The sequence below is a fragment of the Macrosteles quadrilineatus genome, unplaced genomic scaffold (assembly GCF_028750875.1).
Source record: "Macrosteles quadrilineatus isolate MER2022 unplaced genomic scaffold, UCM_ALF_1.0 Scaffold_1__1_contigs__length_201487025, whole genome shotgun sequence".
NCBI lineage: Eukaryota > Metazoa > Arthropoda > Insecta > Hemiptera > Cicadellidae > Macrosteles > Macrosteles quadrilineatus.
The window spans coordinates 151,179,443-151,207,420 of record NW_026542594.1 but is presented as its reverse complement, the minus strand read 5'-3'; the positions used below and the strand labels follow the sequence as shown (position 1 = coordinate 151,207,420).

Sequence of the window (27,978 nt, the reverse complement as noted above, 5' to 3'; positions counted from 1 at the left end):
CCTCAGATATATTGAAAGTAGTTGTGTAATGTACCTGGAGATGTAACAATCAGTTAGTGTGGCTCAAACATGACAACACTCACACTTCCAGGCTCAACACTAGTGATCCCAACCTCAGATATATTGAAAGTAGTTGTGTAATGTACCTGGAGATGTAACAATCAGTTAGTGTGGCTCAAACATGACAACACTCACACTTCCAGGCTCAACACTAGTGATCCCAACCTCAGATATATTGTAAGTAGTTGTGTAATGTACCTGGAGATGTAACAATCAGTTAGTGTGGCTCAAACATGACAACACTCACACTTCCAGGCTCAACACTAGTGATCCCAACCTCAGATATATTGAAAGTAGTTGTGTAATGTACCTGGAGATGTAACAATCAGTTAGTGTGGCTCAAACATGACAACACTCACACTTCCAGGCTCAACACTAGTGATCCCAACCTCAGATATATTGAAAGTAGTTGTGTAATGTACCTGGAGATGTAACAATCAGTTAGTGTGGCTCAAACATGACAACACTCACACTTCCAGGCTCAACACTAGTGATCCCAACCTCAGATATATTGAAAGTAGTTGTGTAATGAACCTGGAGATGTAACAATCAGTTAGTGTGGCTCAAACATGACAACACTCACACTTCCAGGCTCAACACTAGTGATCCCAACCTCAGATATTGAAAGTAGCTGTGTAATGTACCTGGAGATGTAACAATCAGTTAGTGTGACTCAAAAATGATAACACTCGCCCTTCCAGGCTCAACACTAGTGATCTCAACATCAGATATATTGTAAGTAGTTGTGTAATGTACCTGGAGATGTAACAATCAGTTAGTGTGGCTCAAACATGACAACACTCACACTTCCAGGCTCAACACTAGTGATCTCAACATCAGATATATTGTAAGTAGTTGTGTAATGTACCTGGAGATGTAACAATCAGTTAGTGTGGCTCAAACATGACAACACTCACACTTCCAGGCTCAACACTAGTGATCCCAACCTCAGATATATTGAAAGTAGTTGTGTAATGTACCTGGAGATGTAACAATCAGTTAGTGTGACTCAAAAATGATAACACTCGCCCTTCCAGGCTCAACACTAGTGATCTCAACATCAGATATATTGTAAGTAGTTGTGTAATGTACCTGGAGATGTAACAATCAGTTAGTGTGGCTCAAACATGACAACACTCACACTTCCAGGCTCAACACTAGTGATCTCAACATCAGATATATTGTAAGTAGTTGTGTAATGTACCTGGAGATGTAACAATCAGTTAGTGTGGCTCAAACATGACAACACTCACACTTCCAGGCTCAACACTAGTGATCCCAACCTCAGATATATTGAAAGTAGTTGTGTAATGTACCTGGAGATGTAACAATTATTAATTATCTGGCAAACCGCAGGCAACAAGTTTGTTTTAAAAACAGTCTCTCAGAGGTAACGGTAGTCAAAAGTGGTGTACCCCAGGGATCGGTTCTGGGCCCTTTTCTGTTCCTTGTTTTAATTAATGACCTTCCTGTAAATATTAGTTGTAACAAAGTCATATTTGCTGATGACACTACCTTTTTCTGTTCAGGTAACAATATTGCTGAGCTCTGTAATATTATGTCTGATGTGATGGCAGATGGCACAATCTGGTTTGAAGCAAATGGCCTCCTTTTGAATACCAATAAAACTCAACAAATATGTTTTTCCTTGTGCCAGTTTGATGTTCAATCTGATGTAGTTGTAGATTCTGTCGTTAAGCTTTTAGGTATTACTGTTGACACCAAACTTACATGGGATTCTCACATACAGAATGTTTGTACCAGACTATCTAGAGTGATTTCTCTTTTGTGGCATTTAAAGAAGCTGATCCCTAAAGTGTACCTGAAAAATGTGTATTATGCTTTGTTTAATGGAATAATTTCTTATGGCCTTCGTCTGTGGGGGAATGGCCACAGTATTGATAAAGTCTTGCGCTTACAAAAAAAGGCGATGCGTATAATCACACACTCAGCTTTTAAAGCACACTGTAAACCACTCTTTGTCAGCGAAGGAATTTTGACAGTGATTAACCAGTATATTTATGTTTGCCTGTTGCATGTTAAGCAACATCTGCATGAGTATCCACTCAGAAGTAGTGTGCATGGTTATTGCACTAGAAGCATGTCCTCACTCAATCAGCCTTATGTTCGTTTGAGTAAATCACAATCCCAGCATCGCACTATGTATATTAATCTATTTAATAAGTTGCCTGTTTCTGCACATAATGTATCTTTCACTAAGTTTAAGTTGTCTGTTTACAATTGGTTGGTTGCAAGGCCATTTTACAAGCTCGATGAATTCTTTGTATTGCCTGTTGATATTCAATTTTAAATTCTGTCTGTCTGTGATATAGCCAAGGGCTGAGTTGTTTTATAAGTTATTTATCTGTCTGTTTGTTAGTAAATTTTATACTGTTTTCTTGCCCCTGCTATGTTTTTTTCTAACTTATTTTAAACACACTGCATGTATTGTATACACATTGCACCTGTTTTCATGTTTGCTCTAGTCTTTGCATACCTATGTTTTTTATAAACTTCAGTATTTTATTTTTAAGATGACTGTGATACTTTTTGCATGTACTCTGCACTTGTTTATATTTTATTGTCTATATTTATTTAGCCTTATTGCCTGTAAACTTTAGGCTACTATTATGACGTTCATCCATTGCATGTGTTGTACATAGCGTTAACGATGAATACAAATTCTTGATTCTTGAACAATCAGTTAGTGTGACTCAAACATGATAACACTCGCCCTTCCAAGCTCAACACTAGTGATCCCAACATCAGATATATCGTAAGTAGCTGTGTAATGTACCTGGAGATGTAAAAATCAGTTAGTGTGACTCAAACATGATAACACTCGCCCTTCCAGGCTCGACACTAGTGATCCCAACCTCAGATATATCATAAGTAGTTGTGTAATTTACCTGGAGATGTAACAATCAGTTAGTGTGGCTCAAACATGACAACAGTCACCCTTCCAGGCTCAACACTAGTGATCCCAACCTCAGATATATTGAAAGTAGTTGTGTAATGTACCTGGAGATGTAACAATCAGTTAGTGTGACTCAAACATGATAACACTCGCCCTTCCAAGCTCAACACTAGTGATCCCAACATCAGATATATCGTAAGTAGCTGTGTAATGTACCTGGAGATGTAACAATCAGTTAGTGTGACTCAAACATGATAACACTCGCCCTTCCAGGCTCGACACTAGTGATCCCAACCTCAGATATATCATAAGTAGTTGTGTAATTTACCTGGAGATGTAACAATCAGTTAGTGTGGCTCAAACATGACAACAGTCACCCTTCCAGGCTCAACACTAGTGATCCCAACCTCAGATATATTGAAAGTAGTTGTGTAATGTACCTGGAGATGTAACAATCAGTTAGTGTGACTCAAACATGATAACACTCGCCCTTCCAAGCTCAACACTAGTGATCCCAACATCAGATATATCGTAAGTAGCTGTGTAATGTAGCTGGAGATGTAACAATCAGTTAGTGTGACTCAAACATGATAACACTCGCCCTTCCAGGCTCGACACTAGTGATCCCAACATCAGATATATCGTAAGTAGCTGTGTAATGTACCTGGAGATGTAACAATCAGTTAGTGTGACTCAAACATGATAACACTCGCCCTTCCAGGCTCAACACTAGTGATCCCAACATCAGATATATCGTGAGTAGCTTTGTAATGTATCTGGAGATGTAACAATCAGTTAGTGTGACTCAAACATGACAATACTCGCCCTTCCAGGCTCGACACTAGTGATCCCAACCATATATCATAAGTAGTTGTGTAATTTACCTGGAGATGTAACAATCAGTTAGTGTGGCTCAAACATGACAACAGTCACCCTTCCAGGCTCAACACTAGTGATCCCAACATCAGATAGATTTAAGTAGTTGTGTAATGTATCTGGAGATGTAACAATCAGTTAGTGTGACTCAAACATGATAACACTCGCCCTTCCAAGTTCAACACTAGTGATCCCAACATCAGATATATCGTAAGTAGCTGTGTAATGTAGCTGGAGATGTAACAATCAGTTAGTGTGACTCAAACATGATAACACTCGCCCTTCCAGGCTCGACACTAGTGATCCCAACCTCAGATATATCATAAGTAGTTGTGTAATTTACCTGGAGATGTAACAATCAGTTAGTGTGGCTCAAACATGACAACAGTCACCCTTCCAGGCTCAACACTAGTGATCCGAACCTCAGATATATTGAAAGTAGTTGTGTAATGTACCTGGAGATGTAACAATCAGTTAGTGTGACTCAAACATGATAACACTCGCCCTTCCAAGCTCAACACTAGTGATCCCAACATCAGATATATCGTAAGTAGTTGTGTAATGTACCTGGAGATGTAACAATCAGTTAGTGTGACTCAAACATGATAACACTCGCCCTTCCAGGCTCGACACTAGTGATCCCAACCTCAGATATATCATAAGTAGTTGTGTAATTTACCTGGAGATGTAACAATCAGTTAGTGTGGCTCAAACATGACAACAGCCACCCTTCCAGGCTCAACACTAGTGATCTCAACATCAGATATATTGTAAGTAGTTGTGTAATGTACCTGGAGATGTAACAATCAGTTAGTGTGGCTCAAACTTGACAATACTCACACTTCCAGGCTCAACACTAGTGATCCCAACATCAGATATATTGTAAGTAGTTGTGTAATGTATCTGGAGATGTAACAATCTGTTAGTGTAGCTTAAACATTACAACACTCGCCCTTCCAGGCTCAACACTAAGTGATCCCAACCTCAGATATATCGCAAGTAGCTGTGTAGTGTGTAATGTATCTGGAGATGTAACATTTAGTTAGTGTGGCTCAAACATGACAACACAACAGTCACCCTTCCAGGCTCAACACTAGTGATCCCAACCTCAGATAGATTGTAAGTAGTTGTGTAATGTATCTGGAGATGTAAAAATCTGAGTATGACTCAAACGTGACCAGTTCCCCTTGAGCAGGTCCCCTCGTGACATTGATTTTATTCTTGAATAAATTTTTTACTCATAACATGTAATTTCAAATTAAGTTATTGAGCAATTTGTTATATTTTTCAGAACAAAGCTGATATGTATGATCCTCAGCGGTTGATGTTGGAGAATCTACGAGAGTCAGACAACGGTTGGTACACTTGTATGGTGACCACTCCTCGAGGCAAAGACTACAGCAGTGTCTGGCTTCAGGTTGCCGAAGGTATAAGCTTTGTAAACTAAATATTTGTATAATAAAGTAAAATTTGCTGTTTACAATTTTAGAAGATGATTAAACCTGTATTATTGTGTAGTAGGCCTATATAAATTTATCTATAGTATAGCTCAACGCTAATCCAAGGAGTACCTATGTTATTAATCTCATTATTATACAAATTTTCTCAAACATAATTTTTACTGTTTTGTCTCCGTTGAACAACAAAACTAAATGAATTGAATATTAGTGTTTTAAAGTTTAAGTATACAATCACAATGTATGATTTCCAATGTACTCTTGCAGGCGCTGGGAAAAGCACTAGTCACAGTGTTGCCCCTGCAATGGCATTGGTTGATACTGACACCGATGACATCGAAGTGTCAGACAAGGTGGTGATGGCAGGCGCCCACAACTTAACAGGTCAGGACTCGCCGCCTCGCTTCACTAAGATGGACAAGATGCATCGCATTGTAGCCAAGCCTGCTGGCAACATGATGCGGCTCAAGTGTCCTGCAGAAGGTAGGTGTTCTGAGATATAAACATTTTGTGGCATGTCCAAATAAGCAGACTACTCTATCACTCTATTTTTATGGCTGTACAATATTGTAAGTAACTTTTGAGTTTTAGATTAACGAGATGAAATTTTGTACGTCCCATTGCTTACGATTGACTACTAAGACCAGCTGATTCCTTAGCCAAAAACATTAAAAACCCACAGTGACAGCGATAAGAACCCACGGGTCCCTCAAGTTTGTCCACCCCCCTCTCCCAATCATCTTTAAAAACGAATCACAGCTATTTTCTCCTAAGCTCGCACTTGGGTTTGGCACGGTATCTTCCGAGGCACTGAAGTGTCATCATCGTCTTCTTTGATCTCGACAAAATTGTGAATACTTTCTATAGTCATGGAAACAACATGGAAACGATGTTGTAGGCTAGACAACGTTGTTGTCACCCAAGATCGCTACTAGATCTCTAATATCTCCCATGGTGACAGAAACATCTATTTATGCAATCGAGGCAAAATCCTAAATATATCCCACGGAAAAAGATATATGCTACACTATCGTCTTCTGCAATAGCGTCAAAAACTCTTGCACGGTCATGAAAACATCAATATTGCCTTCCACTTCGCAGCCATATCCTGATCGTCTCCAGCGATTGTCTGGAAATCATTATTGTCTCTCGCAATGGCAGCAAAATATTGAACACATCCTTCGGGCGCGGTGACAATGTCAACCACAGGGGAATGTTTTTGTTGACATCTGCGACCACGGCAAAAACATGAAACTTTCAATTGCGTGGACGTGATCCTGTGGACGTGATCCTCGCAGACTGCGGTTGCGATGTTGTCGTGGTCGTAAAAGCTTCGCTTGAGCTCAATTTTTAGATTTGAGCTAGATCTCTCAAGCTTGTAGGCTAGGCTCGTCTCTGCTAAAAAATCGATATTCTCCATTTAAAATCAACACTTAAAGCGAACATATTTTGAACAAAATCGATTTTGGCCTGAGACCCGAATGTAACATTTTTAACCTCACCCAAAGTGAACCAATCTAGTCCGCAGTCCCCTCATAGGATTAGTGAATGAATGGAAATATTTATTAGCTAGTGTTCCAGACTCCTAGGTTTATTCACATATTTGATCGTAACAAAATGGTTGAGTTGATTCAGTTGAAACAGCAGAGGGGCCTCTCTGGTGTGACCCACCGAGGACCCCATCTAAATACAGCCCCATTTAAATACAGCCCTGTTAAAGCACCCTCACGCAGGACAAGAGGGCAGTTGAAGCAACCCGTATGGCTACAGAACATTTTTTGATCTAGGCAGCCTCGGTTAGTTGAGAATTTCTGTCGATCGGTCAAGTAGTGTCAGTTTAGCTGTTGTGAACTACTTGTCCTAGCGCTCATCTTACTAATTTTAACAAATTTTCATCATAAAAAAACGTGTGGTAATATTCTTATAGATATTGTTATGATGTGTTGGGATTTATGTTATATGTTGTGCAGGTCCAGGTTCTGGTAAAATTTACCCAAAAATCCCGTTCAAGGCCCCCTTGCACCACGGGCCCTGAGCGCCGCTGAAGACCCAATGTATTCAGATCAGTTCACAGCTACAACTCCTAATAATACCAATTTATGGCATGCTTTACAATTTTTAACAACTGTTAGCATTGAAGATTTTAGGAATATATACTCTTTTCAATGTTGTTAAGTGCTTAAAGTGCTCGCCTAACTATCAAAAGGTCGCTGGTTCTATCCAGAGAAAAGTCTGTAGTTTTTTGATGGTTTGAAACTGGACCTAGCTGTCCCTTTTCATTGATGGTCCTGACTAATGAAACAGCTGATCTTAGTCAGTAACTAAGCTACACAGGGCATCTCACACCATTCTACACTGATCCTTCACTCATTTAAGTCCAAATACTCACCTAGGTGGCGTCCCCATTCCCCATATAAATTAATTGATAATATTGAAATACTGGCAGCATTAAGTATAAGTGATACTCTAAAGCATTAATGATGTTTTCAGGAAAACTTATTTAGACACAATGCAACATATCCTTCATTCTTATGTTCTTACGATTTCCCTCAAGTCTGTTTAAACACTGTTAACTAAATGTTAACACATTTCTGTAATATCAATTTATAAATTACCTGCCATGTATTTTGCAGGAAACCCGACACCGAATGTCACGTGGTACAAGAATGGCGAGATCCCAGAGAGGAAGCTGGGTCAGGTGAGATATGGACCTTGGTCTATGATTCTGGAGGACTTGGTAGAGTCAGACACAGGCAACTACACCTGCGTCGTCTGCAATGTGTTCGGCTGCGTCAACTTCACTTTCAAAGCAGAGATACACGGTATGCTCTTAACATCAATAGGCCCTAATACAGTTCTAGTGAAGTAAAGTCAAATCAGCAAGTGTTTTAAATGTGATCGTGATTAAAGATGGTATCTGAGCCCATTCTTAAACCTAGAAATCAAATCACCAGAATATGTTATGAAGTACAAATACATGCATATTAATAATTGGTTTTGATACACATTGATATTAACTATGTAAACAAATTTATTTCTTAAACTATAAGGTATGGTATGATGTCAACATAATTAATTCGAAATAACAATCATATACTGTATATTTGTACTGCTATACTACAACTACTGATGTATACTTTCTGGACAGGCCCCGTATGGAAATGTTTATGTTGATTAGTATCTATTCATTACTTTGCTATTTTACAAAATTGTTAACCATTTTCAAGTTGTAGGATAAATATTACAGGTAAGTCAGCATGTAATGTCAGTCGAATGAACTGTTTGCCTGTTTTTTGTTGTATTTTTTAAATTTGAGAATTCCTCACTCATCTTTAAAATCCAAAAGTAGTAATTTCTAATCGTATTGGGCTCGAGACTAAAACATAATTAACATTTAAGATTTTTGTAGAATTCATATTGTTTGTAGATTGTATTGGGACTTAACCTTGATTATGAGTAACCATACTTGGAGTTGAAATTTTGCCAAATTAACAGAACATTTTTGCATAAACGGACTATTTAGAGACGAACAAGCTGAAGAGGCATTGGTTCATATAGGTATAGATAACTAAAATATTTTACATAAAACTGTATTACACAGAAAACTACCAATATTGAAATTGTGCAAAGTACGTCATTGCCGCTTGAGAACTAAAGCTTTGTTCGGCCATACATTTTGAGTGTGCAATCACTGTTTGTACTCGTTATAAACACAAGATTGTTCCTACCACTATAATTAACTTATCATCAGGGCCGATTTACCGAATAGGCACGGTAGGCACTATGCCTAAGGCGCGAGGCAATCGGCTTTTTTAGGGGAAAATATTTTTTTCAAAGATTTGGAAAATAAAAAAAATTGGTAGTTGTATTTGTATGCGATCACGGTAAACTTCTGATAATCCCTCGCGGCCGTGTAGACATCATAATCGTCTCCCGCGTTTGCGGCAAGATTCTTACTATTTTCCGCTGTTGGGTCATTTAGATATAATTTTCGTCTTCCATGATCGAGGCAATATATGAGCATATCCCGCGATCGTGAGGAGATTATCATCTTCTACCGCGAATGAGGCATAATTCTGATCTTTTCCCGTGGTCGTGAGGATATTATCCTCGTCTTGCGCGATCGCGGACAAATTCTGACCACCCCTCGCGGCCGTGAAGACATTATTATAGCGTCCCTCGCGGTTGTGTGGACATAGTAATCACCTCCCGCGATTGTGGCAAAATGGTAATCATCTCCCTCGGTCTTGTGGAGATCATCATCCTCTTCCAGGAAATTAGGCAAAATACCTTTTCCCGCGATTGTGTAGCCATTATCATTGTCTTCCGTGATCGCGGCAATATTCTGATCATCCTTCGCGGCCGTGTAGAAATCATTATTACATCTCCCGCGGTCCTGTAGACATCTTAATCGTCTGTCTTTGTCGTCTAGACATCGTAATCGTCTCCCGCAATTGCGGACAAAAGGTAATCATCCCCTGCAAACATATGGAGATCATCGTCTTCCGCGAATGACGCAAAATTCTGATCTTTTCTTGTGGTCATGTGGCCATTATCATCGTCTTGCACGATGGTGGCATAATTCAATCATACCTCGCAGCCGTGTAGAAATCATTATTGTATCTCCTGCGGTCAAGAATACATGGTACGGCAATCGTCTCCCGCAATTGCTTCAAAATGTTAATTATGCCCCCGTAGTTTTGTTTAGATCATCATCGTCTTACGCAATCGTGGCAAAATTCTTGGTGTTTCTGGCGGTCGTGTGCACGTTATCATCGTCTTCCGTGATCGTGGCAATATTCTGATCATCCCTTGTGGGCGTGTGTAAATATACTATCTTTTCCCGCGGTCACAGACACGTCACTGTTGTCGTGAGCGATCACGGTAAATTGAAAACTCCAGGTAGGAATACAAAATTCACACATAATTCCCGGTTCAAAAAACTCCCGCATGATTCCCGGATTTCGCGGTCGGTGGACACCCTGTTATATATATTGCAAAGGGGCGCTACTATTAGTTGTGCCTAGAGCGCTGAGAGGGTCAAAAACGGGCCTGCTTATCATAATACACAGATTATATTTTTAGCTGTATACAAAATGTCATTTAGGTTATGTTTGCTTTTTCTGTTTGAAATAAGTATAAACTAGATCATCACTATTAGAGCGTTTTGTTTTTTTTTACGCTGCAGTGAAATCAGCTGATTTAATAAGCAGAAACGAATAAAGCATAAATGAGCTATTGTGTACTTTCCCCAGTCATGGCAATGTGAATGTGATCTTTTTGTACAGTGGTAAGAAAAAATATATCATGTTAAATTAAAAATTACAATTTAGAAAACTTGTATGGGGAGTTAAATAATCACTACAGTAATAACTTATTTGCATGAACTAGAGGGGCACTAATAATTTGCCAATATACAAATTAGATACCAACATGTAGAGATGTATTAGAGAGTTTTATATTTATTCCTTTCACAACTTATTTTTTTATAACTTTGCCTGTTAACCTGTCCCTCCCAAAATGACACTAGAGTTTGGTTCATGATTTACAAACAACTTTTGGAGACATAACCTATTATTATTTGGTTACAATTTGTAACCATTGAGATATAGATTATAACTGGAGTCACTACTCTCTGGTTAAACGTTAGAGAAAAACGTGCCACTGTTTTGGCTGGTTTGTTTTTGGTGTATCGTGTTGTTAGGTTGGCCGTGTGATCGGTTGGTGGGATGCTGTCAAATAATTACAATTCATTCTAACCTCACATACTATTTATTTGGGGTTATGTTATCCGTTATTTCAAGGACTTGTATCAAAAACTTATTTAAGTTATTGCACGTTAAAACCTCAGTATTTAAAGTTATTTTGAAACATTATAAATTGTTTTTGTTTGATAGTAAATAAATACTAACTTATTTACCTCTTTTCAAGCTATGTGGTGAAAATAGGCTAGTCAAGTTTCCTGGTTTGGAGATATTGGTTTAGGCCAATAGCCCTGTGGCATTTGATTAAATAACGACCATCGGTTTATGATCTTGTTAAAATGGGTTGCTCTTGCTCGTAAAATAAATAAATAAACTTATATTGCAATCATAATGTTAAGTTGGCAGATATTTGTTTACTATCATCATCAACAAAACAGGATGACGCCATCTTGATTTTGCCTCTAATTTGACAAGTCCCACCAACCCGATCACCCGGCCAACCTAACAAAACGAAACTCTGAAACAAAACCAGCAAAAACAGTGGTACGTTTTTAAAACACAGAGTGGTTACTCCAGTTATTATTATAGCTCAGTGTTTGTAACTTATTAATTTCCATTCTTAGATCCGTAGTAGCAATATTCAATAATTTAAATTGATGGAATTTTGAAAATACCCACTCATAGCAGGTATTTCATGGGATTTATTTAAACAAATTCTATTTGATCCTTCATATGCACTAACTGAAAAATAAAACCTATCGTATTCAATATTTACAAGTCAATGTTTATTGGAACAATTATCTTATACTTTTGAGCAGAAAAAAACATTAGTAGTAGTTGACTATTAGTTGGAAGGGATTTTCACCAGATGTCAGACTGAGACACATGTTGCACTGGTGTATCAACTACCAATACCAGTACAATCTGATATTCAGTACTGTCAGTTTAGCTGGTACAACATCAATTAATTCCCTAATTATGTTGACTCAAATAAAAAAAGCCCATGCATATACAAGCTTGATGGCATGTAGCATAAGCAAAAGAGCAATAAAAACACTTTGTTGTTCTGAGTTGTGTAGTTTGCAAGCATTTGCATGAGTAGAATGTGGTTTGTCTAGAGCGTTTCCCTCACAAGCCCTACATCAAGGAAGGGTTTCCTCTGAACGTAACTGCTCTGGTAAACTCGTCTGTGTCGTTCCACTGTCCGACCTTGTCAGATTTGGAGCCCCACGTTCAGTGGATTAAGGCCGATTACATCCCAGATGATAAAGAGAGTTTGCCAACTGGCACAATAATCTACGAGGTAAGCCTAGGCTAAGAATGATGCTGCCGAAATGCTTCATTAAAACATGTGCTTTATTGTTTCCAGCTGGTCAAACTTTATGTATTAACATTCTACATAATTTTTGTTCATAATCATTTATCATACGAGATATGATTTTGATAAAGCACATGTTTTCATTGAATAGTTATTAACCATAAACTAAGAGCACATGTATTGAGCAATGTCTGTGTTATGTAGAACGCCTTCATCACCGCCCAATCCTGACTGAAGCTCCACAGAACCTAACTCTATTGGTTGGTACTTCGGGCTCATTCACTTGCAAAGTCTTGTCTGATCTGCACCCTCACGTGGGCTGGGCGAGAGGTGTTCTCAACGGTTCTAACCTCACAGACTTTAGTAACTCAGATTTGGTGAAGGTATTACATTGCATGCTGCTTGGGGTGCATCGCTTGTTTCCAGTCTTGAATATTTTTCTCACATCAGCAAAAATTAACAACAACAACAAAAAAATTGCATGCCTGTTTGTTTGCACATTGGTTTTGTTAATTTATACTTATTTATTAATTAACTTGCCTTTGTATAGTTAATTACTAATCTAGTGCTAATACATTCCTCGATGTATTTGTAAAAATTTATTCAAATCAAAAACATTGGTCAATGATCCTCACTAACGATATTTTTGTCTGCAACTCATAATACAAGCTAACAAAGTCAGGGAAATTTACTAAAAACTTTTATAGATCACGTTAATGTTTTGGATGATTCGTTATTTTGAAATTAATGAGATATTTGCTGCAGAGATTACAAAAGCTATGAAAAATCTGCGGTCTATTTGATACTTTGTATGGTCGCCATTTCATTGAAAAGTATTAAAAGTATTTTTACAAATAAGGAGTAAGGGCGGCTTTGGGGATGGATTCACAAAACGTGAAAGTTTGTGTGTTTGTTAGTTAGTTAGTTTGTTTGTTTGAAGTTCAATCACACATTAACTACTGGTCAGATTGGGCTGGAATTTGGCATGATGATAGCTCACATTCCCAATTTTAGACACCCAAGAACATAGACATATTCTTATCTCAAAAATCCTTTCAGGCTCCGCCCCAGTGGCTCTGGAGTTTCCCATATTAACCTTATAGGTATTCACATTTAAAAGGAGTTTAGTATTTTTTCCTACAGTTACCTAACAATGTACATTATCTCTCACTGACTTGAGAAAGCAAAGTAGCCAATTGCTTAACAAGTGAGACAATGTTAACATTGTCAATAATTCAATTTTTTTTTTTGGGTGTAGTAATAGTTCATTATACTATGGTAGATGTGTTATAAGCATGCGGTAAACTAAAAGAATCAAATTTTCTCAAACCGTGTCCTCTCCCAATGCAAACGCAAAGCACGAGAATAACTGCAATAAGCATTTTGTACATATACCCTAACCTCGTATGAAGGTCGGGTATTCTGCTAGTCACCATATACACTATCTTGCCACTTTAAACATTTGGTAAAACATATTTGATCCATCTTACATGTATCTGTTATTTAATACTTTGTAGAATAGTAAAGCCTGTTTTTATTGGTGAAGTGTTTTAACTCTTGGGGTTCTGTATTTCAATTTTTGCCAGTTTTACTTTTGATTTCTTCAGTGCATTCATTGGTAATTTTGTATCTAGCTTTAAATGCTTTAAAATTTCTGGATTTGAATTTTTATAGCTTCCCCTCTCTTATTTCCCCCTGTGCATCAGTGTAAATAAGATTTTTCACCACAAAGGATACCAGGTAAAATATCTTTGTTCAGGGATACTCCCAAATTGCTGAGGGTATAAATACTTGGTTTTACTGATAGTACAGGGTGTTTATGATTAATCAGGTTTTAAAACTGTTTATTTACTGTAATATTGACTAACTCCTGACAAAAACTACATCAATAAAAAGCAAATTTCTTAAATTTTTCTTTCTACAAATTTATTTCTACAAGAGCTCAATATGCCGTCCATCAGCCATGGAACAAGTTTCTTATTGATGTTGTAAATTGGCCAAAACACTGGCTAGCATCGGGATCGGCTGAATGAATCTCCAGTGATGCAAATGCGTTCACCCAGCTCTTGAAGGTTTTGAGGCATTGGTGGTTTATACATTTTGTCCTTAACAGAGTGCAAGAGAAAGAAAATTGCTGCACGTGTATCAAAAACAAACTTGATTCATAATTAAATACACAAACAATTTTCTGTAAACCCCAACTCTCTTTGGCTATGCTGACATTTGTCTGTTGTGAAACAACACCTGGAAGCTATCACTGATTGTGTTTGATTCTCCGCAGCAACACTCTGAAGATGCGGAGGTGTTGGAGATATACAACGTGACTCACGAGGACGAGGGTTGGTACACCTGTATTGCCTCCAACAGTCTCGGAAGGACCGTCGCCAGCGCGTACTTGCGGGTCGTGGATGGTGAGTTCTCATAATTAAGAGTGTTATTGTAGAGGAAATGCAGTATAAGCTAAAGGTCCGCTCAAAATGAAATAGAAAGTTAAACTCTCAACTACACAGGGCAAGTTTACGATGTTCTCCTAGTAAGCTTTTTTTATGAATAGCTTGTAAACTAGCCCAGTATACTTGTGACACTCACTTGTTAGCTGCTATTAAGAAAATCTTAGGAAAAAAATAATATCTCTGTTGATACCACTCACTGGATTTTGCGTGAACTAGATCGTAAACTAGACAAGTATACTTGCAGTTCTTGTCCTTGAGCAACAAGTAAGACTAGACTTGGTAGTCAAAGGAAGTTTCAGGATTTACATGTCATACTCGCTGACAAGCCTGCTTTTTTACTCGCTCGCCAGTAGTTTGTGTACTTGCCTTGTGTAATCGAGCCCTCACTAAGATAGTTGACGAGACATAAAAGATATCATAGTTTGGCCTTTCAGTTTGACTTGTTAAAAAGTCTTGTATCCACCAGAGAATAGTAATTGACATCAGCTCACCTGTTTTGTCAGTGACTCAATTCAAGTACTATTACAAATTTTATTCTAAAATGAGCCACATCTTTAACATGGGAATGGGATGTCCATACTTCTATCAATATTCAACTAGTGTACATGTTGCTCGAAATTGAGCAATCGAAAAGAAGTAAAGTAGTTATTTAAAAAACTTATTTAAAGTGAATAAAAGTCATAGTTTCCGATGAGTTTAAAAGACTCAACTAATTGATTACGTATCTAACAGTTCCATATAATCATCATTATTGTAAATATTTTATCGTTTATAAAAAACTGATCTGGGTTTTTTAGTGTATTCTGCAAATGTTTCCCACTTATAGCCGCATTAGGTTGTCCATGTTGATCTTCGTCAATGTCTCCATGGTAGCCCCCATTGTCGCCAGTACGTTTACAAATTTCAGTCATTTTTTATAGCGATAACATTTGTTTACATTACTTAAGAACTACCTGATGTTCTGAATAACCTCTCTGTCACAATTTTATTTGCTTCAATTGGCATTAATTTGGCTGGTTAATGTCTTCAATGCAAGTTTTATTAAGCTTTCTTGGATGTAGTAATCTTCTTTTAAAATCACTTGACTGTTATGAAAAAATATTAATATCCTTGCCGTACCAGTTTAATTCAGCCTTAGAGGGGTTTCCTTTACCAATCATCATGAAGTTAAGTCCAAAATGGTGGCGTTCTATGACTTTCCTATGTTTCCATGCCTAAAAACCCGGTTTTTTCAATGATTGCTCAAGAAATACAGTACTATGTCAATTCATTTTTCCTATTTGCTAAACATATCAGATTGTCCAGGCTTTCCCGATTTTTACATTTGTACATATATTTACATTGTACATGTCAGCTGTAATTTAATTGCTGTCATCTATATGACAGCAATTAAATTACAGCTGATCAAAATGTAAACAATTATGTTCTTCATAAGGATAACATGGGAACTTCAAAAGCCACTGGGGCAGAGACCAAGGGTCTTTTTCAAAAATGTAAGACCAGTTTGCAAATCTACGCAACCCGCTCTTTCCAATGAGACGTCAATGGATAAAATCGGTTAAGAAATGGAAGAGGAGTTCAACCGACAAAGTTTGATGTAGCGTATTAATTTATTTAGATAGGTAGTCAAACGTTTTATTTGTAAACTCTTGTTGGGTTTTACTGCTGAGTGACCTGTACCTTGAGATGTGTTTGAATAAAAATAAGCTAGTATGTGGCCGAGGATCTGTCTCAGACACATCCTGCAAAAAAATGTGCCTGGAACAAGTTTAAAGGAAGCATACCTTAAGACTGTTCACGTTTTGACATCTATTCCATATTTTTGTCATGGGTGTTTAAGTTAAGAAAAGGAAACATTTTTACAATGTCCTATAGACTCGGTACACTTTGGGTAGTGCCAGGTTATCGAAAATACCAGTATGTCTGGGTAGCCGGGTGGTTATAGTGCTCGCCTTCAAATCTGAAGGTTGCTGGTTTGATTCCATGGGAGATCGTTTCCAGACCCAGATCTCATTTGGCATTGGGGCACTGAGGATCACATTTGTCTGTTTTACTCTTATCTCTTAAACTAATGTTATGCCACTGCAGTTACACTACTAAAATAAGCTTACACTCTCCGATCTTTTAAAATTTAGCATAAAAATTTGTTGGATTTTCAGAACTAGAAGAGCCGCCTATGAGAGTAGTACAGACAAGCCAGCCAACTGCTGTGGTAATCCTAGCTGGAGTACTATGTACCATGTTCCTGCTGGCAATGTGTATCATGGTCAATGTCTTCCGCCGACTCAAGAGGTTTGTAAACTATGGTTATCTTCATTTGGACTGTCTTACTATTGAATATACTAGCGTAGATTATCAAATTGTTGTTCTCTTTGAATCATCTGAAGATGATATAAGGTCTGTTTCTAGTACACTCTAGTACGTTTTGGGGTTCTGTTTATTTCTTGTTACCAACCACCTTAGAGATATTCAAACCTATTTGAAGCTATCAAAACTATTTAAAGCTAAACAATAAAATTCAATCATTGTAGTATCTGGTGAGTCCGAACCTCAGTTGTTAGGACAACAGAATACAAATCTAAGGCAGTGATGACATGGTTTAGCGTCCTAGAGCCAGCCATTACATTCTAACAGTTCACTCTTATACTAGGTAATAGCTCACCCCTTGCTTTGATTGATGAGATCAGCACAAATGCTCGAGGTCTGATGTGGACAGGCAAAAATGTAATAGATGTTGGTCGCACAGGATGATAAATATGTTTTCAGATCAAATAGAATAAATCAATGAGGTATAATAAGAAGCTATTTTTCATATTTACCAGCAGTACTAGTAGTTTTCCTTTTACACTTTTTATACTCCAACACAATAGTTTCTAAGGGTGACGAGCACCAAATCAGTAAAATATACTACATTAGTAAGTGAAACTTCTGTAGTTAAAACACAAGAAGTATTCAACTACAGAAGTATTTTACTACTGGAGATTTGTTTGGAGAGCTCAAGTACAGGATGCTTCTTTAGTTGAAACTTCTGTAGTTTCTGTGAATACTCTGTTAGTTGTGCAGTCCCGCGCAGTACTTAACCTCAAAATATAGGAATACCGCAATATTTATTAGTGTTTTTTGCAAATTAGTATTAAGCTTCAAGAGTTTTGTGTTGAAAATTGTTTTTTATTGTTAAAACCTCCGTGTTCAAATAGTTAATTTGTTTAATTATTTCATTTTCATTTAATTTTATCTTTTTATATTTATTTTTATAATAATTAATTTTGATTATAAAATTAATATTTAAATATTAATTTATAAATACATTATGCGGAGAGAATAAATCCTTGTAAGGTCTAAAACAAAAACGTGGGGCACATGCAATATCTAATTTACGATTATCTTCACAGATTGAATTATTATTAGCTATTTTTAACATCAATTAGGAAATATAGTTGTAAATCATACAGACACGATGTACCTACTGTGTTAATTTATTTGTTTCAAATCGACATCTACCCCCTCTTTATCTATTACATGCGCCGCAGTTTTTTCGTTTTAAATCTTACAAGTATTATTTATTCTCTACATATATTTAAAAATATTTTCTACTTTTTAGGGCGTTTAAAAACGTGGTATTTTAAAAATGTTTTTCATGTATAAATTAGCTTTTACTTTTTTGTTTATTTTGTTTTACTAATTAAACAATAATAATTAATATTTCAATGGTGTCTCTCCTATCACGAACCGTACTGCATTTGGTGCATTCAATAAATAGTCTATGTAGGCCTATTCAGCATAATCCATGGTTAACATAAAAATATAATCTACTGAAATCAATATACATGGTTAACCCTATTTAAAACTAAATACTCCATAACTTACACCTACCAGGGGGTAGGAGTATATTTTAGCACAAATTTATCATTAACTTACTAGTTTAGTACACAACTATACACTGGTGCACACCAACCTTAAATTTTCTCTGAAGAGTAATCTACAATACTCCTGGGGTAAAACACTCCTGAAGTTAGAATACTAAAATAGTGTATGTAGCAAATGAAGTCACTATTTTCCTACTAATTTAGTTATATACTATATTAGTTTGACTTTCTCCTGTTTGGTGCTCGTCACCCTAAGATTGTAGTTTTTAGTTTTATATGTGTTGCATTTGATGGTAATACCTATGTTGTCTGTCATTTCAGAGAAAAGTTAAAGAAAATTTTGGCTATTGAAACTGCAAGGGCTGCAGTTATTACGCAATGGACTAAAAAGGTTATTGTGGAAAAACAAACTTTGGCCAATGACCAAGACCCATCTTTGGTAAGCTTTTTTGGAACGTCTTTAATTTATCATTCAATGAAGTAGATTTATTGAAGTATATTTTTGTTGATACTGAGTTGGTAACCAAAGACCCGTAGTTGCCAGATCAGTCATTACCTATACCCAAGTTTCAGACATAATTGGTTTTTAAATATCTTCTTTAATCAGACTGTATGCCTATTTTGATAGGACAAGGCAGATTAACCAGACTGGCAGTCAGAACATTATTTATTTTGTTAGAGGTGTGCGAGTAGTAAATTTATTAGTCGACTCAAGTTTACAAAGAAGCCACAAGCTTTGAGCTCTTTTTAACTCAAGTTTTCCATAGTAAAGTGAGTGACATGTGTGATTGATTCTAGAATGTCTAGATATATTGCCGAGATCATGGGAGGGGATGCTGATATTTTTGCCACTACATGGGAATGTCAATATAGGCCTACTGCCCCAATCTCAGGAGGCAATGATGATGTCTTCGCAACCGCGGGGGAATGTAGATATATTACGTTGATCATGGGCAATGATGATGATGTGTTCATGGTCGTAAAAGATGCTCTCAATTTTTCCACCCTCACGGGAGAGGTTACAAATTTTGTTGTGATAACGGACTATGATCTTGGTAGGGCCGAGATTACCTATTATTGTCATGATGACATTATGATGCAGGCAGACGTTAGGGGAAGGGGGTGAGTGAAGAAAGAGACCGTATAAAATGAGGGTATTTGCTCTCCTGACCTTGGTAGAGAGGGCACCTCTGTAAGTAGTGATCTAAAGATAGTGATGTACCATATATTACAGTAATATTACAGTATAAAGTCAAACGAGTTTGCCAGAAGTGGCTGCAGCGTTGTTGTGTGAAGATAGTATTTGTCCAGTCTTGAACCAGTCGAGCTTATAGAAATTACCTTTTTAGACAATAAATTCCAAGATTACTATCAAACTGTAAGAAACGCTCACTCTATAAGTTAAAATAACATGTTTCAACTAACTTCTTAGTATCTTCAACTCCCTCTAAATTAATTTATGTATTTTTAGTTGATGCCAGTAGTGAAAATAGAGAAGCAAAAGTCAAGGCCAGGGAAGCTGGACTCTATGGTGTCCGAATACGAGCTCCCTCTGGACTCTGACTGGGAGTTCCCCAGGGATCAGCTGACCATGGGAAAGAGTCTGGGAGAGGGAGCCTTTGGTAAGGTGGTCAAAGCGGAGGCTCAGAGCATCTTGCAACAGGGAATCTCTACGATTGTAGCAGTCAAAATGTTGAAAGGTAATGAAACTGATGAATCCCATGTTAAATGGTTGTCCATCAATGTTTTCCTAATTTTGTAGTTAATTCCTTAAGTTTACAATTGCTGTTTTTTCTAATTTTCAAATCTTTGAATTTGTTAACTCTTCAAGTTGTTGTATTTTATCAACTCTTCAAACTGTTGTTTTGAACCATCCTTTACAATTTTGATTACTCTGTGATATTAGTTTTATGCCTGTTCACTTACAATGCAATTTTTTATAGACCTCAAACGCTCAAACAATTATTGTAACATCTTTTTCAATTTGATAACTGCTCTGATAGCAAAATGTTGACTCATTCAATAAATTGTAAAAGTTGTACCTACTGGAAATAAATCTTGATTCTTGGTTCGACTGAACAACTAATTGCATTCAATGATTAGTGTGTGACTGAAGACCTCGAAGGTCTCTCAGCGTATTTGTGTAAGCTAAGTCTTATTGCCCTGGGGTAAAAATTCAATCAGCGTTGCCGTTTTAAAATATTTCACAAATATAATCTTAATCTGTTACCTTGAGGCATCAACCCAGGCCACACTAAATAAACAGGCCGTAATGCTCCTCTGGCGTGACGTCATCATAGGCGACGGCAATGACGTAAATTTTGATGTTTGTTACGAGCTGCTTGTTTTAATCTTTTATTGGAAAACAAAAATATAACTAAAAAAATAACATTACGTCATTGCCGTCGCCTATGATGACGTCATGCGTAAGGAGCATTGCGGCCTGTTTATTTAGTGTGGCCTTGTATCAACTAAGCTCTTATTGGACCAAGGAAGCTGTCAGAGATACACTCTCAGTTGTTTTAGTCATCGAGTTGAAGACAAAAGCTCGCATTCAGCCTTTGCTATAGGTATAAATAATTCCTCTCGTAACTGAAATATGGGAGTAAAAGTTTGGATGGGCCACATTTCTGTTAAAAACAAAATTTTTTGACTTATGTTTAAAATGACTAATCTGATATTTAATTATTCAATATTTTTCAGAGGGCCATACTGACACAGAAATGATGGACTTGGTATCTGAAATGGAAATGATGAAAATGATTGGTAAACATCGCAACATAATAAACTTGCTTGGATGCTGCACCCAAGATGGACCTCTCTTTGTCATTGTTGAGTTTGCTCCTCATGGAAACTTGAGAGACTTTTTGCGACAGCATCGACCATCATCAGGCTACGAACCTGCTATTGGAGCCAATGAGAAGGACAGAAACACTTTAACTCAAAAAGATCTAGTTTCCTTTGCATATCAAGTAGCAAGAGGCATGGAGTACCTGGCTTCAAGGAGGGTAAGTACTGCTAAGTATTTTTTAGTCTGTTTTGTTTTATTTAGTTCAATCATGCTACTTTGACTGTAAATTTGTTAAGTAATTAAACATGTTCAGGGTAAATTAAAAAGACAATTTCAGGGGGACCAAAAACGGATATATCCAACCAAAACTCAAACTCAAAATCAAAATGATAGAACAATCAAAATACTAAATGTTGTATTAAATTTTACAATTTACTTTCAGTGTATTCACCGAGATTTAGCAGCCAGAAACGTCCTAGTGAGTGACAACTATATTTTGAAAATAGCAGACTTTGGACTGGCGAGAGATGTGCACAGTCATGACTACTACAGGAAGACAACAGACGGAAGGTTGCCAGTCAAGTGGATGGCTCCTGAAGCCTTGTTCCACCGTGTATATACTACGCAGTCAGATGTGTGAGTAGCCATTGTCATTGTGTGAATACTTATAGTATGTTAGTACATAGGAAATAGTTTTTGGCGATTGTTTTTACTTTTGTTAAATTTAGCCTAGAGTGACGTGCTATTGTGATGTTAAACACAATATCATACTTTGATTCTCAAGTGTTAAATTGATAAATTGAGAGAGTTATTTTATATACTTATTTACTTAGTAGTTATAGACGTATACTTACTAGGATACTTGGAGTATTCCCGCTGGTCATCAGCACTGTGGTCATCAGGTTGTTTTTTCCTTGCTATTCCTTTTCTCAGTACAGAAGACTCCCTCTTATCCGGACACCTTTTAACCGGACATCGGTTTAACAGGACTACACTCGGCGGAAATGACATCTCTTTAACCGGACAATTTTTATCAGCACATTTGTTTAACCGGACTATAGAACGGCAGGAAGTGGGCAGTACTGAAACGACTGTTCTCGTGGGAAAGATTTGAGACCAGTGATCACGTGTCTTAATACAATGCTCTCCTAAATTTAAGTCGAATATCACAGTAAACAGTCTGTTTTAACGAGTTTTTGGGGACGTCGGTTTAACCGGAAAACCCATTATCGAGACTGGCCTCGGTCCCGAGGAGTCCGGATAAGAGGGAGAGTCTACTGTACTTATTTCATTTCCTACTTAGGCATACGTCTAGTCTAGAGATATATTTCTTCAATAGTGTAGTAGGTCACTAGATATAAATATACTTGAACGTATTCTTGAAGTCATTAATAAATACTGCCGGAAACATTTTATCAGTACAGATCCTTTGTACTGTACCGGCTCACTCCTTGCTTTGCTGTATACCGGTACGGTCCACACACGGGCGGTTAGTGTATGTGGAAGAGCAAACACAAGGTTAAATACCCCCGTCGCAGCAAACCTGACAACTAAGCGAATTTCCATTTGTCTGAATTGATTTTCAATTAAATATATTTAAATAACATTATAGGTTGAGTACCTAGGTTTGTTGCTACAAGGAAACTAATAAAGTGTGTTTTTTAGTAAAATATTAATAGCTTAGTACAAAATAAATAAGTTTGCCAAGTTTGATCAAAATGTATCCATAAACAACCAAACTACAACATTTTACAATATTCTCCATAAGAATAACATGGGAATTTTAAATTTACATTTTTTTTTATTTTCTCCGTTACCAATAACCGTACTAAAATACTTTTATATACTAAATTATTTGTTTTTTTAAGCTCTTTAAAAAGGTTTAAAGAGAAATTGGGGATCAAAATATATCCATAAACAACCAAACTACAACATTTTACAATATTCTCCATAAGAATAACATGGGAATTTTAAATTTACATTTTTTTTATTTTCTCCGTTACCAATAACCGTACTAAAATACTTTTATATACTAAATTATTTGTTTTTTTAAGCTCTTTAAAAAGGTTTAAAGAGAAATTGGGGATCAAAATATATCCATAAACAACCAAACTACAACATTTTACAATATTCTCCATAAGAATAACATGGGAATTTTAAATTTACATTTTTTTTATTTTCTCCGTTACCAATAACCGTACTAAAATACTTTTATATACTAAATTATTTGTTTTTTTAAGCTCTTTAAAAAGGTTTAAAGAGAAATTGGGAAACTTTGTGTTTTGAGGGTCAAAAGTGAGAAAAACCAATTTTTACCCCATAAAACCCCCCATAAAGCCCTGTTCCCATGGTCCGATCATGCTGGTTCGCGAACTCATTCAAGTTTATCCCCCTTTACACCTTTAAACCAAATTTCATCAAAATCGGACAAAAATTACTCAAGTTATCGCGTTCACGGACACATATATATATAAATCTATATATATATATATATATATACACGGCCGCGCCCGGGAAGCCGGTCACATAAAATATACACTGGAAGTCAGTCAGTTGCACCCCCCAATATATTTCAAGACTATGATATATATATAATATATATTGGTAAATATCATAAGCCTAGACACTTCTGAACGTATATATCCCGTTTTTTCTTAAAAATACTAAAATATAATTACGTAAAAACTGCTATGCTAATGCAGTCACCACCGCATTTGCATGGGAAAGCCAGTCACGTAAAATTTGTGCTGCTAAGCCAGTCACTATATATTTTACAGCATACCACTGGAATCCAGTCACTGAAAATCCGCCGGGTATCCCGTCACTTCAGCCAATTTCACCCCTGTCCTTCTACTTTGTAATATTTATTTGTTATACAAGCTTGAAAATCCGCACCTCAAACAAACGGATTATGCTTCAAGCTATGGGCATTCTCCTAACCAATCTTTCGCACTTCATTTTAATTAGTTGTCTTCCAGATTACTTAACAATTACTATTCTACAGATTAAATACCTAAATGCCAATGTAATCTTTGGTCGACTTAATGGCGATCGTCCTGCCAACTGTGTATACAAATATGTACCGAGCTAATTCGCAAGCGCAAGGTTGGAAGTTATTGCTTTATAGTCGCACAAGTAGGCCTATTGTTGAGTCCTTGGAGGCAAGCGGCCATCTTGGATAGTTTCAAACAGTTGCAAAATTTATCGTCCAAAAATATTTTTTCAAACACAAACATGTTTATAATTTAAATATCTAGTATACCGTGGGATTAGAAATGTTCTTTGTAGTTTTGAATTATTCTCCAATGGAGTCGATAAAAAAGCTAACGGTCACGGTCATCTTGGAAAAAGGCCAACTAATACGAAAACAATATCCTGTGTTGAGCGGGCCGTAACACACAGATAGTTTTCACGCCTCAAACAATCGAAGGTGGGTGGAACAAGGCAAAATTCTTGACTGTCTTGTGGCGAGAGGCAGGGGCGAGACTAACGGGTTCCATTGATGGGCTACCCGGCTACCGACCGACCTGGGGTAGCGACTAGCGAGCCACTGGAAGGTTCGGCCGGTTATTTCCAACTTATTGCTGGTTCTCGAGCTTACTGAGCTCGTTGTACAGTGAAATCTCACTTCCCTATTTTATATAGCCACAATCAAAGCGATTTTTACAAGAAAGAATGAAGATATAGACTCAGTGATGTGTGGTTACACAATCAAGTCATGTTCGTTGATTGTTTATCTTTTTATAAGAGCCAATAATCAATCAACTTATTTACTTTATTTTTGGATTTATTATCTATATTAATTCAAGAGGTAGCCCTGTACCTGGTTAACACATATACCGATTACTTTAAAAGTGTTTTCTTTGAGTTACGCCCTATAGGATTCTAAAGTTTCACAATGTTTACATTTTTGAAGAATGTAGATAACAGAATTATAACGAAGTCAGCTGTAAATGCAGTTCTTTGGTTTTATGGTCCAAAAGGTACAGTAGAAACTATTCGAATTGTGAAACTTTTAATTTTTGCAACGAGCCTGTTAATTATTGGAGATTGTGGTGTGACTTTCTAAATTTAAGGAAGTAAACGTATTAACATGACGTGTTTGGAGTGGGATTTGAAATATGTGACGTGTATCAAACTTTTTCTCTTCAGATTCCTCTCCGATGCAAAACACGGGTACGGCAGCTAGGTTTATTAGAATTCAAAAGTTTTTTATGATTAAAATTGTCCTCCAATGTTTACAAATTATTTTCTGATCAAGTTGTTAAATAAATAAATAATTGTTTTGCCTAATTATGTTTCGAAACCAGGAACTAAAAATAGATTAGGAAATAGATATTTTAGTCCAGAAAACAATGCCAATCAAATAGGCCTACGTACTTTTTAAATAAAAATACTGGTCGGATGGTTTGTAACTTTGTTGTTTATTTACTTCAATAAATTTATTATAAAAATCACCACAGGTACAAATCTATATTAATAAAATTAGAGTTTTGTATGTACATTGCTCAGAATTATCAATTTTTAGGTTATTTTTACGTTTTATACATTCAAGAATCCCAAAAAAGTCTCATCTCAATTTCTGTCCGTCTGCCTGTCTGTCTACCGTCTGTCACGGACCAAAAGCCATTTTACGTGGCCTCCTAAAAAACGAGAGTAGGCCTACCTATCAAGATCCGAATCATTTTAATGTATTCACTGGATTGGCAAAAGTGGCTTTAGCTATTAAAATATGACCTCACTACTTTGTAAAAAACTTACGGACGTTTAAAAACCCAATTTTATGCAATTTTTGACAAGTTTTCTCACAATGTTTATCACATAACCATCTATGAAATAGCGAACAGCTGTTCGGATCAAGATTATTTTTCTCTAGCTGTCACTGATATGTTTACATTGAATTTTGTTTACAAATACCGCAATAATTTCCGATTACGTTTCAAAATTAAACCCAAACCAAGTTGGATTAAAACCGTTTTTCCTTACATGACAGATTTAATTAATCGCAAGTACAATGTAACCGTAAATGAAAATAGAGCTTCTTTGTGTATAAAATTTGTACTGAGTTTTGATAACCGGGGAAAAGACCTTGAATCAGTGTTTTATATGACTGGGAAACTTACATTTTTTACATAAGCGTTACCAATAGCTTACATAAAAGGTTTCAACTCATTGACGGCACTTCAATGGTGGTTGTGTAAAGTGTAAAGTGACAACTGCAGTGGGTGATTGTAACAGAGGTTTACGGATTATGCTCAAATCGCTTTTCCAATGTGTCTTCTCAACGCTATTTGCTCTCGCTGGACCATACAGCCAATAGACCAATTGCCCATCTCTTGGGTTCGTAGGCCTAAATGCCAAAAAACCATATGTTAAAACAATACTTTAAACTGTCCGTGCGGTACTCAGTGTTCCGTACGGACAGGACAAGAGCACCCTTGATAGTGAAATTTCCAACCTGAATGTTTAATGGCGAGGTTGAGGTATAGTATTTTAACTCAATAATAACTCAATAACTCAATAACTCAATAACTCATTTATTTAGCAAGATTAACATTACAAATGCATTAGCCAAGTCAAATTTACTAAAAATAACTATTAACTAACTTTTAAAATAATTAAAATTAAAATTCATTAGGACTGTCCGTCAGCGAGAAAGGCGCGGACACTGTAGTAGCCTTTACCCACGAGAAATGACCTCAAGTGCCTTTTGAAGCATCCCGGATCTGATGTGGACTTGATTTGAAGTGGGAGAGCATTGAACATTGCATTATAGTTTAGATGTCTTTCAAAGAATGTGGTTGAATGGGCTGGAATTCTCAGATTGAAAGTATTGCGAAGCAGATACGAGTGGGTGGATGTGGTGTGGAAATGAGAATAATTTGACTTCAGAAAAGTGAGGACTTCTAGAATGTAAATACAGGGAAAAGTTAGAATTGCGGATGATTTAAACACAGCTCTACAAGTTTGTTTGTAGGGAAGGCCGTGAATTATTCTGATAGCTCTCCTTTGAAGGCGAAAAAGGAACTATACATCGTTAACTATACATCGTTTGGTTTGGTTAGTTAGGTAAGGTTAACTAACAAACGATATACTGTATCGAATTAAACAATCGAATAATCAATATTACTCATTTGGTTGTTTGTGCCAAAAGATATGGAAGTGTACCCCACATAGATCTATTACGCATGTTTTTTTTTACTTGAAACTGTCAGATACTGTATTTGTTTATAATAGTTTGGCAGGCATATCTGAAAATATCCAAACCAACTGCTGTTCTTTATATATAGGAAGGTTTCAACTGACCACTATAAGATCCCCGTGCGTAGAACGGGCACACAGCTAGTAATCAATATTAATTAATACATCTAATCCTATACTCTAATACTAGCAATATTTGCTTGTATGTATATATGCTTGCAGAAAGATCTCGAAAACGGCTCCGACGGTTTTCTTCAAATCTTGTAAATAGTTTATTTCTGGCCTAAAAACGAGTTTACTGCAGTTAGTACTTCCAACAAAAATCTAATTACGT

General features: G+C 36.7%; 1 protein-coding gene across 2 annotated transcripts in view; it reads left to right on the top strand.

Annotated features, from left to right (window-relative positions):
* The window catches only part of LOC128987414 (fibroblast growth factor receptor homolog 1-like), an 83,498-nt gene that overhangs the window by 43,190 nt on the left and 12,330 nt on the right, over positions 1–27,978 (top strand). The window contains exons 7-16 of one of the 2 annotated variants that reach the window (XM_054408258.1): positions 5,145–5,280; positions 5,578–5,793; positions 7,944–8,132; positions 12,538–12,716; positions 14,615–14,744; positions 16,946–17,078; positions 18,974–19,091; positions 20,124–20,352; positions 21,356–21,660; positions 21,886–22,079. In XM_054408258.1, the coding sequence (XP_054264233.1) occupies positions 5,145–5,280; positions 5,578–5,793; positions 7,944–8,132; positions 12,538–12,716; positions 14,615–14,744; positions 16,946–17,078; positions 18,974–19,091; positions 20,124–20,352; positions 21,356–21,660; positions 21,886–22,079 (1,829 nt within the window). Of the gene's footprint in view, positions 1–5,144; positions 5,281–5,577; positions 5,794–7,943; positions 8,133–12,133; positions 12,319–12,537; positions 12,717–14,614; positions 14,745–16,945; positions 17,079–18,973; positions 19,092–20,123; positions 20,353–21,355; positions 21,661–21,885; positions 22,080–27,978 lie in introns of both variants that reach the window. The other variant, XM_054408250.1, reaches the window with a different exon arrangement.